The sequence below is a fragment of the Eretmochelys imbricata genome, chromosome 10, assembly GCF_965152235.1.
Source record: "Eretmochelys imbricata isolate rEreImb1 chromosome 10, rEreImb1.hap1, whole genome shotgun sequence".
NCBI lineage: Eukaryota > Metazoa > Chordata > Testudines > Cheloniidae > Eretmochelys > Eretmochelys imbricata.
Window position 1 is genome coordinate 56,261,605 of NC_135581.1, and position 15,750 is coordinate 56,277,354.

Genomic DNA, 15,750 nt, shown 5'->3' on the forward strand with positions numbered 1-15,750 from the left:
TCTAACAATAATAAAGTTTAAGCCTCTACCTAAGTGTTCGCAGGACTGCGGGCTGAATGCATAGTTGTATTAAACTAAAGGAACAGTTGTAGTGATTAAATCAAAGGAGTCCATTCTCCTTACAAAAAAATGAAGTAAATGAATATGGTTCCTTACGGCATTTGAGGGTAATAAATTGTCCTAGTAAACTTTTTTGTTATTAAAAGTATAGTAACTTTTCTCCAATTTTTTGTTTAGAGGTATATCTAGTACAGAATTCCCTACATTGGAGAACACTTGTAAAAATATCATAAAAGAGAAGCAGCCTTTTGAAAGACTAGAAGTCAGTAAGGAGATCCTACTAGATATGTTTAAGGTAATTCTTTGGAGCTACTATAAGACTTGGAGAAATGAGCATGTAAAAATGATTTTTAAAATAGAATTTTAATTCATTTGGATACTATTATGATTTACTACTTTTTCTTTATCCATCTGTACAATGGGTATTAATTACCAGTCTCTTGGTAGTATTATGTTTTTAATATTTTGTAAAAGCACTTTGAGGTACTTGATGGAAAGACGCTACACATAATCAGCATACATCCAGACAGATCAGCTATATCTGATTGTCCTGTCTTCCCTGTATGTTTTATAACACTGTGTTCTTCCGGAAGGAATGTCAGGCTTTCTCTGCTATGTGTGATTATGTCACTCTTTAGTAGTTTTAGTGCCTTCTAATGACACAAATGAGTGCTACCATTATACCAGAATGTCGTTGTAGTAGTTTGTTAATAAAATTCTAGTTCCAGATGTTTTTTTTTTTCTCCCTCATATAGTACAATAAGTTCAAATGTCGTATCCTGAATGAGAAAGTTAACACGCCGACTACCACAGTATACAGGTAAAAATATACAAGAATCATACATTATTTCATTGCTTAAATAACTGTACTTTTATAATTGGACAGCAGGAATTTGGGAAGACTTCATCTAAATTGAAGGAAGAAATTATTTCCCCTAAATTTATTAAACTAACACCCCAGACTTCGTGAAGCTTCCCTTTTTTTAACTAGGGCTCTGATCCTACAGATACTTGTGCACATACTTAACTTTAAGCACATGAATAGTCCCACTGAAGTCAATGCTTAAAGTTAAGCACATCTGCAGGATTGAGGCCTAGATTTGCAATTTGTATTTGTGCATAATTGCATCTTGTCTTCAGGGGGATGACACATGTCTCAAAATTACCCCCTGTCTTCAATGGTAGACAAGGGGAGCAAATCCACTCTTGCAGTAATTGCTTCCCATCTGAGGGAGAAGAATAAAAGAAATGGTCACAAGTGGAATTTGAACCCACTAGCAGTAATGTTAACTGCTAGCATGGTGTTGGATGTGAATCCTGTCTAGCTGGGGTTGTGGAAGGCAAAGCTGGCTGGAAAATGCAAAAACTTCTTTTGTCAATTTTGTTGAGATGAAAACTTCCTTACCTGCTTTGGTGGGAGAGTGTACAGGCCACAGGATGTCCTAGATCAGTGGCTCTCAACCAGGGGTGAAAGTAAGTCGACTGACCTACCGGTACGCTGGGGCCAGCTCTGGCCCCCGGAAGGGGCAGGGCCTAGGGCAGAAGGGGCGGGGTTGAGTGGGTCAGAGCCAGCCCCAGCCCATCCTGTAAGGTAAGTGCCCCCCCACCGGGGTAGCAGCAGCAGACCGGGGCTCCGGGGGCTATTTAAAGGACCCAGGGCTCCCCTCTTCTACCACCCCGGCCCTTTAAATAGCCGCCGGAGCCCTTGGGAAGTGGCGGGGCTCCAGCAGCTATTTAAAGGACCGGGGCGGCAGAGGCAGCTGGAGCCCCGGCCCTTTAAATAGCCCCCAGAGCCCCCCCACCCTAGGGCTCTGGGAGCTGTTTAAAGGGCCTGGGGCTCCCCTGCTTCTACCGCCCCAGCCCTTTAAATAGCCCCTGGAGTAGCGGCGGCAGGGCTCTGGCAGCTATTTAAAGGGCTGAGGCGGTAGAAGTAGGGGAGCCCTGGGCCCTTTAAATAGCCGCCAGAGCCCTGCAGCCGCTACCCCAAGAGCTCCAGCAGCGGGGCTCTGAAGGCAATTTAAAGGGCCTGGGGCTCCAGCCACTGCTGGGAGCCCCAGGCCCTTTAAATTGCCCCCTGGGGAAGCCGGGCTGACCCAGTACGGTGCACCTGCTCTTGTCGGTATGCCGTACCGGGGTGTACTGGCTTACTTTCACTTCTTCTCTCAACCTTTCCAGACTATTGTACCCCTTTCAGCAGTCTGGTTGGTCTTGCATACCCCCAAGTTTCACCTCACTTAAAAACTACTTGCTTACAAAATCAGACATAAAAATACAAGTCTCACAGCACACTGTTACTGAGAAATTGCTTGCTTTCTCATTTTTACCATATAATTGTAAAAATATAAATATTATACTATACACTAAAATGTAAGTACATAGAGCAGTATAAACAAGTGATTGTACGAAATTTTAGTTTGTACTGACTTTGCTGGTGCTTTTTAGGTAGCCTGTTGTAAAACTAGGCAAATATCTAGATGAGTTGATGTACCCCCTGGAAGATCACTGCGTACCCCCAGGGGTACGTGTACCCCAGGTTTAAACCACTGTCTTAGATGGCATCATTAGGTAGTTGAGGGTAGGTGCTGAGTATTGCCCAAGAGTCAGCTTCCTATGACTCAAGAGGGAAGCACTTTGCAGTACTGGCTCCTAGTATATTTCTGACACTAGACCTCATGCTGCACAATTGCATGTAAAACACACCTCATAAATTTCTGACCATTTACATATAATTATTGTATTAGTAGATGTGTGCTAGTCACCATACCTTTTCTTGTACATTATTACTGACTATATTTTAAAGTGTTGTAAAATTTTAGGAATAAAAAGGTTTGTGTCTGAATTATTTTGTTGTAGGTGTGGTCCATTGATTGATCTCTGCAGGGGCCCACATGTGAGACACACTGGAAAAATTAAAGCCTTAAAGATTTTTAAGGTAAAGAGTAGAAATTGATAAGCTTTCAAAGCTAACTAGAGCAGGGGCAAGATTGAATTATACTGATGTGTGTATTAGAGGGTTTTTGTTTTTGTTCCTCCCTCCTCCTTGAAATGCCATAGACTGGGGTCTATTGTCTTGGTTGTTGCATCATTGAAGCCATCCTTAACTTTTGTCCCTATGCGCACCCCAAATAAAAATGCTGATTACCATACTTCTGCCCCCCAAAAATTAACTGACTCTTGTCTATCCTGATTGCACTCAGCTCTGTAGTGATGTAAATGAACAGGATCAACTCATTTTTATAGATTATTAGTGTAGCCATTTGTTTGCAAAGTAAGGGAACATCCATGTTTATTGGCACAAAAAATAATATTTTGCTGTTTTCTTTATTTTTAGATCCCATTAACTTGGCCAGCTGCTGACACATGTGCATCTCAAGACCACCTCTGGTCTGCTACCACATGTTGTTCCCACACCCTCTGTCAAGCCCCCAGTGGGCACACTGAGATTGTCTCCCTTCTACACCAAAAGATCCCTGTAGAGTGGGTGACCATAGGACCTATAATTATATTTTTTCCAAACCTGGAATGCTTACCCTGGGTGGCTTGAAGGGGACTGTAAATCATGTGTAACCTGTAGGAAAAAATCAGTGACAAGCATCTGTTTATATCTTTTTATGTTTTCAAGGCTTTCTTTTCAAGGAAGCAGTCTAGAAACTTATTTTTGTAAATGAAAACTGAGAATCCTTCATTTTTTCCAGGCCCCTGAAAGTCTGGGGCTTACATGACTGCTAATGTTGTCTTAGTTTTCTGTACCTGAAAGTACTGCTTCTTTAAAGTGACATTCTGCACAAAAGAACCAGAATTAACTTGTGCAGATGCTTGTGGTAATTAGGTAATATAAATTACTGGCAACCATTAATTGGTTAATTTGGTTGGGCGGTCACAGTCCTTGATCTCCTTTGAACATTCAGCATCCTTTTGTTCAGTTAACTTTGTGCTTGAGATCTGTGGTGCTGTTGTATTTAAATATTCAGATTAAGTGTTCAATCCTCAAAACAGTATCAGTATTTGAGTGTGAAAATGAGTTATTTTTATGTTTTCTCCTGTTTTCTACTGTCTTACTGCATCATGTTTTGAAGTTGCGGCATGTTGCTTTACATTCATCTGTAATGTAATGACATGATGCAAGTTAAAATAACATGGCCAAGTACAACAAATACATGATTAGAACAATTATTTATTTTTATGCATGCTGTGTTGCTATCCCAACAAAAAAGCCGTTCATACATTTAACTGCAAGTATCTTTGTCTTTTAAACCAATATTGGATTACTTGACAATTCTTTTCCCAAGAAGCAGTCAGATAATCAGATTGCATTAGCATTTATTCTTCCCCTGCAGCTGTGTTTGTATAATACTGTTTTTAAAAAATGTTCGTTTTTTAACATCAGAATTCTTCTACATATTGGGAGGGAAAGGCTGACATGGAAACATTGCAGAGAATCTATGGAATATCCTTCCCTGATAACAAAATGATGAAGGAATGGGAAAAATTCCAAGAGGAAGCCAGAAATCGGGATCATAGGAAAATTGGAAAGGTAGGTACTGTTGATATGTTTATTACTCTTAAAGGATGTTGTTCTGGTGATGATCCAAAATATATTTTTTTCTCCCAAAAAGACCCTCTGAAAACTGAGTACTATTAGTCATCCCCAAATGATGGCTAGAAGTAGTTGGGTGACCCATTAACAAAACTAAGAGACTGACTTTGCCATTGCGGATATTATGCATGCTTCATTGTAAAAACGTAGGAATCAGAGATGACTACTAGTCAGGCCAGTTAGTCCATCCCTCTATTCCATATGGGTTGTCTAATGGTGATTTTCTTCCACTGCTTCCCTTATAACTATTCCATGGTCTAATGGGTCTTGTTGTTTTTTGTTTCCTGATATTCATCTTAAATCTTCCTTTGCTTAACTTAATCCTGTTACTCCTATTTATTCTCCCTTGGACCACCCTAAATAATTGTTCTTTCTCCTTGGTGTTCAAACCCTCCTCGGTCCCCTCCCCACATGCCCACCTATGGTTGACTGCTAGGTAGGCTATACATACATAATTATTTTAATCTCCGAAATCATTCCTTCTCTTGCCATATCATCCCTCCAGTTTTCTGTTGCCTGCTTTCTTTCTGAATCAGCATGGGATTAAAACTGACAAGAGTCCTGTTCTCTGAATCTCCCAGATGACAGATTAATTTCCTTATATCTAAAATATAAATCAGAAAATAAAGTGTGAAGCAAGTATTTGATGACTTAGATGCACATATGTGCTACAAATAATTGAACTCATTAAGATATTAAACTGAAACTTGTTTACTGAGAAGTATACACGCACTGAGTCTCCATAAGTCCTATTTATGCCTATATATACCTTGTCCAAGCTGACTCTCTCCTCTCTTGTTTGTACTCTAATCTTGCCTAAATTCTAGCCTGTAAACTCAAGGCGCGGACCTGACTAGCTATATGAGGAACCTACTACACTAGTCAGAATTGTACAGATAATAAATGTGATCTGTGTTTGATCACATTTCATATTAGGATTCCATTTATAAAGTTTTCAAGGGGTTAATAAAAGATCAGTAGATGTCGTATATATGTTCCAGGCATGAGTCCTATGTATGTTACAGATGGTTATAAGCATATCAGTAGAAGTTGTTATAACTATATGAGCCACATATTGACTTGTTGGACTCTATAACAATAAAGTAACCATGCATTACAACATCTTGGTCACTTATTAAGCCTTTATAAACTGAACCTTAATATGAAGTATGATCTTTTATTCAATATGTATTTACATTTGTTTCTTTCCCGGTTAAAAATGGATGAACTGGTGTAACATGATAAATAGGATATTAACAGAGGTTCTCTAAAGAAAAATGTACAGTACTAGATTCCCCACTCCTATGCCCAAATTCTTAGTACAGGATTTTGACAAAGTTTCTACTTGCCCAAAATCCTGAGCTATTAAACCATCTCACCTGTGAGTGTTGTGTGCCTGCCAAATGACTTCTTTCCTGCACTAGTGGGTAGGAGTGTTGTACCCACTGGTGAAACTGTTTTAAGGGCTCAGAATTCTGAGGAAATGTGAGATTAGTCAGTCACATGTTTGGAGATGGATCTCTAGTGTCACATGCCTTCTGAAAATCAGAATTACTGGTAAATTATTTTCTCAACATTTTTAGTCTTGTTCTTTTCTGTAGTTCTTATTGCTGTATTCTAAAAATATCATTCACTGTCTCTAACAAGGAGTCTTAACACTCTCAATTTAAAAATAGTGATTGAACTGGAAAAACCATTCATATAAGTGGGCTTACTGAATTCTACATTTATTTGTACAGGAGCAAGAACTTTTCTTCTTCCATGATCTGAGTCCAGGAAGCTGTTTTTTCCTCCCCAAAGGTGCCTTTCTTTATAATACACTAATGGATTTCATACGGGTAAGTGGGCATGTCTTTAAAATTTGTAATCAACATAATTAAACATCTTTCCTTTCTCTTGAGGATGTTGCTTTTTTCAGACTGGCCTTAGCTCAAATGACACATTTTTGAGGTCCCTTCCAGCCCTACATTTCTATGATTCTTATTGATCCAACTATTGCATTAAGCCTCTCCCACACAAAAAAATGTGTGCCCTGTGTATATATTTGTGTACAGATATACGGAAACTTTAGTGAGGTTGTGTGGGGTAACTGCAGGAAGAATTTGACCTTAATTTTTTTTTCTAATTATTAAATCACAATACATTTATAACTTGATCTTAGTCATCTAATCCTTACACATGTGAGTAATCCCATTAACTTCAATAAAGATCTGTTGTAAGTAAGGCTTGCAGGATCAGGCCTTTACTGTATGTAAAACACACTCTCTGTAACTTTTTTTTTTTTTTTTTTTGGGCTGCATCACCTTTTGGATTTATTTTCTAGGAGGAATATCACAGGCGTAATTTTACTGAAGTAGTATCACCTAACATCTACAACACTAAACTCTGGGAAGCATCAGGTCACTTGCAGCACTACAGTGAAAACATGTTCTCATTTGATGTTGAGAAGGAAACATTTGCCCTTAAGCCCATGAACTGTCCAGGACATTGGTTTGTATTATCTTTCCTATTTTCCTACTTGTGAAGGTAGTGTTTTGAGGCTCAGGGAAATTAATATAGTAATACACTGAAGTTAATATATAGTAAAACCTATACAGTAGACAACCCTTATAGGGCAATCAGCTGTCCTCAGTGCCTGTCCCAAGGTAACTTTAGAGAGCTTGCGTACGGTTCTGCTCCTGTTTATTAAATACATGTTTAGGGGAAGAAAAGATGTAATTTGCATCTCTCTTTCGTTTTTTGCAGTTTGTTTAAAATTTACATTTGATAGGGATGGGATGATCTCATGGCTAGAAAGTAGGACAGGGTGCTGGAAACCACTGAGTTCTAACTTCAGCTCCAGCAGGGACTTGTTTGTGTGGTCTTTGTCAAGTTACATTTTGCTGTGGCTGATTTTCACCGTCTGTATAATGGTGGCTGTCAAGGTTCCTCCCCCACTCTGAACTCTAGGGTACAGATGTGGGGACCTGCATGAAAAACCTCCTAAGCTTATCTTTACCAGCTTAGGTCAAAACTTCCCCAAGGTACAAAATATTCCACCCGTTGTCCTTGGACTGGCCGCTACCACCACCAAACTAATACTGGTTACTGGGGAAGAGCTGTTTGGACGCGTCTTTCCCCCCAAAATACTTCCCAAAACCCTGCACCCCACTTCCTGGACAAGGTTTGGTAAAAAGCCTCACCAATTTGCCTAGGTGACTACAGACCCAGACCCTTGGATCTTAAGAACAATGAACAATCCTCCCAACACTTGCACCCCCCCTTTCCTGGGAAATGTTGGATAAAAAGCCTCACCAATTTGCATAGGTGACCACAGACCCAAACCCTTGGATCTGAGAACAATGAAAAAGCATTCCGTTTTTTACAAGAAGACTTTTAATAAAAAATAGAAGTAAATAGAAATAAAGAAATCCCCCCTGTAAAATCAGGATGGTAGATATCTTACAGGGTAATTAGATTCAAAAACATAGAGAACCCCTCTAGGCAAAACCTTAAGTTACAAAAAAGATACACAGACAGAAATAGTTATTCTATTCAGCACAATTCTTTTCTCAGCCATTTAAAGAAATCATAATCTAACACATACCTAGCTGGATTACTTACTAAAAGTTCTAAGACTCCATTCCTGGTCTATCCCTGGCAAAGACCAGCATACAGACCCACAGACCCTTTGTTTCTCTCCCTCCTCCCAGCTTTTGAAAGTATCTTGTCTCCTCATTGGTCATTTTGGTCAGGTGCCAGCGAGGTTACCTTTAGCTTCTTAACCCTTTACAGGTGAGAGGAGCTTTCCCCTGGCCAGGAGGGATTTCAAAGGGGTTTACCCTTCCCTTTATATTTATGACAGTGGCTATACTTGCCTACCCTTCAGGGGTGTGGAGAGAATTAATTGGTATATTCTTGCAAAGTGTTATGTAACTGATAACATATTTATCTTGTTTTTTCTTTGGGCTAAAATTATTTAGTTCAAAATATCTTGGACCTTGTGGAAGAATATTAGCATGTTAAAAAAAGCCAAAGAATGTTGGGTATAAGTTTTCCTCCCTAAATATACTTTGTCTCTTCTAGCTTGATGTTCGCTCATCGCCCGCGCTCATGGAGGGAAATGCCTATTAGATTTGCAGACTTTGGGGTTCTTCATAGAAATGAACTCTCAGGGACTTTGAGTGGTTTGACTCGAGTCAGGCGTTTTCAACAGGATGATGCACACATCTTTTGCACAATGGAACAGGTGAAGAACTTTTTAGCCTTTATCTTCTCTTGGCATGTTATTGTGTAGCTTAAGTGCAACATTTGTTGCTTTTATTTCATCCCTATTGTTAGGTTGCTTCCTTCTAATTCATCTGGGATTCAGTATGTCTTAGCTTTCAAAATAATTGCTTAAGTCAGTACCCTATCATGCTTAGTGTCGACATCAGAAATTGCCAACAGCATAATGCCCTGATGTTTTATTAAGTTTTCCTTTTATGGCATAAATGTTGTTTATTTGCAAAGAAGAACAATAAGCATTTGAGATGTTACTGACTGTGGGTTGTTGAGTAGGCCTACCTGGAGTTGTGTATCTACAGGAAAAAATCCTATACAGGATCTTACTTTTACATATCTTGACACAAGGATATTGAAGCAAGAATGACAGAGTCCCAAGAGATCAAATAACCAGGCAAAAAGTGGTATATCTTGAAAAGTGGTATACTAATGAAAAAAGTGGTATATCATGGCGATGTTCTCCTTAACTATGTTGAGTAGTATCTTATTCCATGAGTGATCCCAAAGATTTCAACGGGAAGTAAATTAATACACTGTGTGAGAGAGAGTGGTAGAACCTGGCCTCAAAATCCCAGGCCTATGAAACATGCTTCTGATTCTGAAAAAATAAAGCAAGCCTAATTACAGTGATAAAACAATAATAATGATCAACCAGGTTCTCCTTGGCAGCATTTTGATGTTCTGTTTGTCAGTTGCTTTGTGTTGCTTAAATTTCAGATTGAGGAAGAAATGAAAGGCTGTCTGAACTTTTTGAAGTCAGTTTACGCAGTGTTTGGTTTTACTTTGCAAATGCACCTTTCTACAAGACCTGAAAACTTCCTAGGAGAAGTAGAGATCTGGGACCATGCAGAAAAGGTAATGCAGGAAGGTATTTAATACTTCCATTCACATAAATTTAATGCATTTTAATAGGGTTAAATGTATCCATCTCAGAACAAAGAATGTAGGATAGGGGACTCTTTCCTGGGAAGCACTGACTCTGAAAAAGATTTGGAGGTCATGGTGAATAATCAGCTGAATATGAGCTCCCAAAAGAGCTAATGTCATCGTGGGATGCATAAACAGAGGAATCTCAAGTAGGAGTAGAGAGGTTGTTTTGCCTCTATCTTTAGCACTGGTGTGACTAATGCTGGGATACTGTGTCCAGTGTGGTGCCCACAATTCAAGAAAGATAATGGAAAAATTGGAGAGTGTTCAGAGAAGAGCCATGAGAACATTTAAAGGATTAGAAAACATGCTTTAGAGCAGTGGTGGGCCACCTGCAACCCGTGGGATCTCAAGAAGCTCAATCTGTTTAGTTTGAAGAGGAGGTTAAGGAGTGACTTGGTTACAGTCTTCAAGTATCTACATGGGGAAAACATTAAAGAACGTGTTCTTCAATCTAGCAGAGAAAGGTATAACATGATCCAATGGCTGAAAGTTGAAGCTAGATAAATTCAGGCTGGAAATAAGGCACAGTATTTTTTAAAGTGAGTAATTAACCATTGGAAGAACTTATGAAGGGTCATAGTGGATTTTCCACTGCCAATTTTGAAATCAGGATTTGATGTTTTTCTAAAATATATGCTCTGAGAATTATTTTGGCGGAAGTTCTATGGCCTGTGTTATACAGGAGGTCAGACTAGATGATCACAATGGTCCTGTCTGGCTTTGGAATCTGTGAAACATAAAACTGTCTAACGTCCAGTCTTGCAAACCTTCAGTCATGCTGAAGTCAGTGAGATTATTTACACGAATAGGGGTTTTTTTTTTAGGGCTGGCTCTAAAATCTGTACTTGATAGATATGCTTGCTGAGAGATGTGAAGCACTGACCAAACAAATCTCTTGATTCATATAGTTTCTTGTACATTCCCATAGCTTGAACTGACTTTCGACCAGAAATTTCTTTTTGTTGATCTCCACTTACTCTATAGCCACAAAAGCCAGGATTTAAAGTAATTATGTTTTTTTAAGCTGTATTAGTTCAAAACTCTTTATATTGCTAAGATATTTGAGTCAGTCCTACCCATTTTCTTACTTTGTGTGACTTAATCTTTGAAGTACAGTTCTTTTCCCTCACCTTCCCCTTCGTGGGAGGCTTTGGCAGGACTGTGTTAAAAGAAATACAATTTTTAAAAAAACTGTAATGTTTAAACTTCATCTTTATGATTTTTATAATTAGCAATTACAAAACAGTTTGAATGACTTTGGAGAGCCATGGAAGTTGAATCCAGGAGATGGAGCGTTTTATGGTCCTAAGGTTAGTAAATCAGTGCAGTTCTGCAATGAAGCTCTAATGCACTTTGTGGGTGCATAATAGAGTAACCAAAAAAAACAGCATATAGTAACTGCGGCATTTCCTTTGCAGATTGATATTAAAATCAAAGATGCTATTGGCAGGTACCATCAGTGTGCTACCATCCAACTTGACTTTCAGCTACCAATCAGATTTAACCTTACTTATGTGGGGTAAGTGCTTGAATTCTTAATTTGTCAACTACATGACAGATATTTTTAATGAGAGCTACAAACAGTGAAAGTAAAAAAACTGAGTTAAACAAAAGCAGTTTAATTATTTACTAGCCTCTGGACGAGCTGCTGACCTATCACTAAATGCCTAGGTGCACTAGTGGGGCAAGAGATCCCCAGCAGTGGAAATGAGTACTTGGACTGGGCCCTGAGCTGAGGATTTCCCCCTGATTTAGTAGTGTGTTCAACCACTCAGTTTTATTGTAAATGTGCAGAAAAAATTGATAACTTGTCTGTTTGGTCTGCTCTTCCTGAAGAGAACTGAGTGCATCTGACCTTAGATAGCCTTTGAGGAAACTTATTTGGGACAGACACACTAATCAATCACTATGGTTTGATGCCTCCATGGAACACATTAAGTTTACACATTAAACTCTCAGCACCTTGCAGGATTGGGTTCTTGACACAGTCACAACTTTAAAGTAAAGATCAGATCAGCTGGGTTATCCTTGATGGAGGTGCATAAATCATACATGAACAATTCTTTTGAAAAAGGGAAATACCATTTTTGGTTTCCAACTTGAGAGAAGAACACTTTCTTGTAGAATAAACAAATCTGTGACAGTCATGTTGTTCTTGAACAAGTACTTCCATTAGTTTTCTGTTTTGCCACATTTGATTGTGTGGTAATTTCTCTTCTCTGACTTTTTTTAATAAAAAAAAGTAGGATCTTTGTTTAGGATTTGATCTGCTCTTGCTGCTTATTTGTCATCTGAAGTCCCAATTTGTTTATTTTTTACAGCATGATAATCATCACAGAAACCAAAGGACTGAAGCTTCAGGTGGGAAATAAGCAGTAGGAACAGGGAGATGCTAATGAAGATAATATTTTAATGTAAATGTCAGTAAAAATGAGTGGAAAGAAGTATATCAGAGATGAAAATATATAGATGTGGACCTGAGTCATAGAGTTGGAATCTGAATCCAAGTTCACAGTGGTTTACAAAAACAGGGTTTTCCTTTGTGCCCATTTCTCATTATATGTAGGCAGGATTATTTCAAACTGCTTTGACCATCAATTATTTCATGAATGTCAGTATGTCACAGTAAATTTGGAGTGAAAGCAGTTGGATTTCATGCAGTTAATAACTTGCTAATATTTAATCTTATACTTATATAAAAATCAAAGTAGAAGATGGAAAAATTACAGTAAGCTTATATGTGTGCTGATTAAGATAAATGTCTTAATCTTCTTTCTGTCTGTCTTTTTCTTTCTTTGCAGTAAGGATAGTGATGATAAGAAAAGGCCAGTGATCATTCATAGAGCTGTTTTGGGTTCAGTGGAGAGAATGATAGCTATTCTAGCAGAAAATTATGGAGGAAAATGGTATGTGACACATGTACAGTACTAAGAAACAATTAGGAACATAGCTAGAAAATATAGAAACTTCCTAATAGCCAACACATCATAATGCAAAATATGTCACCAAGACTCTTAGCAAAGTAGTACAGGCAAAACAACCAAAAGGTGGAATGTCTCACTGAGGCCTGAGTGCCATAAAATCATTAATATAATGGTTCATATTTAAAATATTAAGACTACCGTATACAGTAGACACACTCAAACATAACATAATTGTAGACTAAGATAAAAGATCAGAAATTCAGTTTTACAAGATTAAAATAAAACTAGTACAGTAAGACCATATTATAAATGGCAGTTGAAATGTTCGCAGAATACATTTTATTCAGCCTTCATTATTTAGCTTGCAGATTCATTTTTTATACTTATGACTGTTGTACATATATAGATCCATAAAGTAAAGAGTCTTAACATAGTAAAAGCTGCTCCCTTATTCATGATTAATATCTGAAAGATAATTTCTTCATTAATTAGTGATAAAGTACCACCACTAAATGGAGGGGGGCAGAAAGGGAACAGATCTCACTCACGAAAACACAGTCCACCTATTATTTTAAAAGTCTAAAAGAAATGAAAGTGGATCATGTGTGAAAAATTAAAATGCATTCTAGTTATGAAACCAAACGTGTAACTTGGAAAGGAACAAGAGATCAAAGTTGTGTATATATCTTCATGCCCTGGGGGTTTGTATCCGGAGCTCATTCAAGGGATTCTAGACTTTTATCTAAGCTAGTTGGTACTGAAGTCACAAGCAGAAGTGCAAAATCCCAGGGTGGTGGTGTCACTAGAATATTTCCTTCAGAGAACAATACCTACAAGTGATTTCCCTTTACACCGTAATATGAACGGACTCCAAAGCAACCTGAAAATGTTGCAAAAAGAAAAGGAGTACTTGTGGCACCTTAGAGACTAACCAATTTATTTGAGCATGAGCTTTCGTGAGCTACAGCTCACTTCATCAGATACATACCGTGGAAACTGCAGCAGACTTTATATATACACAGAGAATATGAAACAATACCTCCTCCCACCCCACTGTCCTGCTGGTAATAGCTTATCTAAAGTAATCGTCAGGTTAGGCCATTTCCAGCACAAATCCAGGTTTTCTCACCCTCCACCCCCCCACACAAATTCACTCTCCTGCTGGTGATAGCCCATCCAAAGTGACAACTCTTTACACAATGTGCATGATAATGAAGTTAGGCCATTTCCTGCACAAATCCAGGTTCTCTCACTCCAAATTTTGGAGGGGGGTGAGGGAGTGAGAGAACCTGGATTTGTGCAGGAAATGGCCTAACTTCATTATCATGCACATTGTGTAAAGAGTTGTCACTTTGGATGGGCTATCACCAGCAGGAGAGTGAATTTGTGTGGGGGGGTGGAGGGTGAGAAAACCTGGATTTGTGCTGGAAATGGCCTAACCTGACGATTACTTTAGATAAGCTATTACCAGCAGGACAGTGGGGTGGGAGGAGGTATTGTTTCATATTCTCTGTGTATATATAAAGTCTGCTGCAGTTTCCACGGTATGTATCTGATGAAGTGAGCTGTAGCTCACGAAAGCTCATGCTCAAATAAATTGGTTAGTCTCTAAGGTGCCACAAGTACTCCTTTTCTTTTTGCGAATACAGACTAACACGGCTGTTACTCTGAAACCTGAAAATGTTGATTATTGTACGGTAATGTTTTCTCTCTTTTTAACAACATTAACACGAAAGTAAATTTAAACTTAAACTAGTAACCTCTTTCCTTATTTTTTTCCCCTATTGTTCTAAGGAACAGCAGTGCATATAATATTCTGTAGTGTCTAAAGATCAATTAGCTACAACAGAGGTGGACTGAATTAATGACATTATTTTAGTTTTAACAGTAAATTTCATGGCTTCTGTTTATTTAACCTAGATCCAAAATTATTCATTAATATATTATGTTCTAGGTCAGGGTTCTCAACCTTTTTCTTTCTGAGGCCCCGCCAACATGCTATTAAAAACGCCATGGCCCAGTTGTGCCACCACAACTGTTTTTTTGCATACGTAAGCCAGGGCTGGCCTTACGGGATAGCAAGCAGGGCAATTGCTCAGGCTTCGGCTTCAACCCCGGGTAGTGGGGCTTGGAGCCCTGGGCTTCAGTCCCATGCAGTGGGGCTTTGGCTTTCTGCACTGGGTCCCGGCGAGTCTAACACCAGCCCTGCTTGCCAGACCCCCTGAAACCTTCTCACAGCCCCCCAGAGGCCTCAGAAACGGTTGTTCTAGGTGAATTGAGCAAGATAAAGATCATGCCTTAGCCTAGATGTCTAATTTTCAAAAAATATTTAATTTTAAAATTTATTCAGCTACTCTTAGGGCATATAAACACTGGCATGAATGGAAGGTGTGTGTTTTGTGTGTGTGTATATACAATATATATATATATTTTTATATATATAAATTTTATTTTTGTTACATTTGCCAGGCCTTTCTGGCTCTCTCCTCGCCAAGTCATGGTTGTCCCTGTGGGGCCTACTTGTGAAAAATATGCTCAGCAGGTAAGAGTAAACTTCCTTTAAAAAATAGAAATAAATTTTATCAGCTATTGGATAACCTATAATTCCATCCTAGAACAGAAACATGTGTAACTCTTAGGAAATATAGACATGCTTAGCAGAGATGAAAGCATTGTTGTTGTAGTCTTTATTACTTTCTAAAATGGTCATGAATCTAAGAGGGGGACATGTAATTCCTAACAAAAATAACATTATTTTGGTCTTTCTGTCTGCTTAGGCTTCAGTAATTCTCTAATTTAAGAAAAAATAATAGTCCTAGAGTAGCCATCTCGTATATTGTAATCAGTGTTTTATTATAAAGTTGTTTGTTAAGATAATAGAATAAATTTGCCCTAATCCTGCCACTACATAAGTTTGTGTAATTTTCTCAAGCGAATAGTCTCAATGCTTTCAATGGAACTCATTGCAAGAGCATA

At 38.5% G+C, this 15,750-nt stretch overlaps 1 protein-coding gene across 2 annotated transcripts in view; it reads left to right on the plus strand.

Moving 5' to 3' along the window:
- LOC144271114 (threonine--tRNA ligase 1, cytoplasmic-like) overlaps window positions 1-15,750 on the plus strand; it is a 29,199-nt gene that overhangs the window by 10,922 nt on the left and 2,527 nt on the right. Inside the window, exons 6-17 of one of the 2 annotated variants that reach the window (XM_077828223.1) lie at window positions 238-355; window positions 816-880; window positions 2,914-2,992; window positions 4,448-4,594; window positions 6,397-6,495; window positions 6,981-7,147; window positions 8,723-8,885; window positions 9,638-9,775; window positions 11,083-11,160; window positions 11,269-11,369; window positions 12,172-12,211; window positions 12,652-12,753. In XM_077828223.1, coding sequence (XP_077684349.1) covers window positions 238-355; window positions 816-880; window positions 2,914-2,992; window positions 4,448-4,594; window positions 6,397-6,495; window positions 6,981-7,147; window positions 8,723-8,885; window positions 9,638-9,775; window positions 11,083-11,160; window positions 11,269-11,369; window positions 12,172-12,211; window positions 12,652-12,654 — 1,198 coding nt within the window. In that variant the 3' untranslated portion in view covers window positions 12,655-12,753. Of the gene's footprint in view, window positions 1-237; window positions 356-815; window positions 881-2,913; window positions 2,993-4,447; window positions 4,595-6,396; window positions 6,496-6,980; window positions 7,148-8,722; window positions 8,886-9,637; window positions 9,776-11,082; window positions 11,161-11,268; window positions 11,370-12,171; window positions 12,212-12,651; window positions 12,757-15,243; window positions 15,317-15,750 lie in introns of those variants that run through there. The other variant, XM_077828222.1, reaches the window with a different exon arrangement.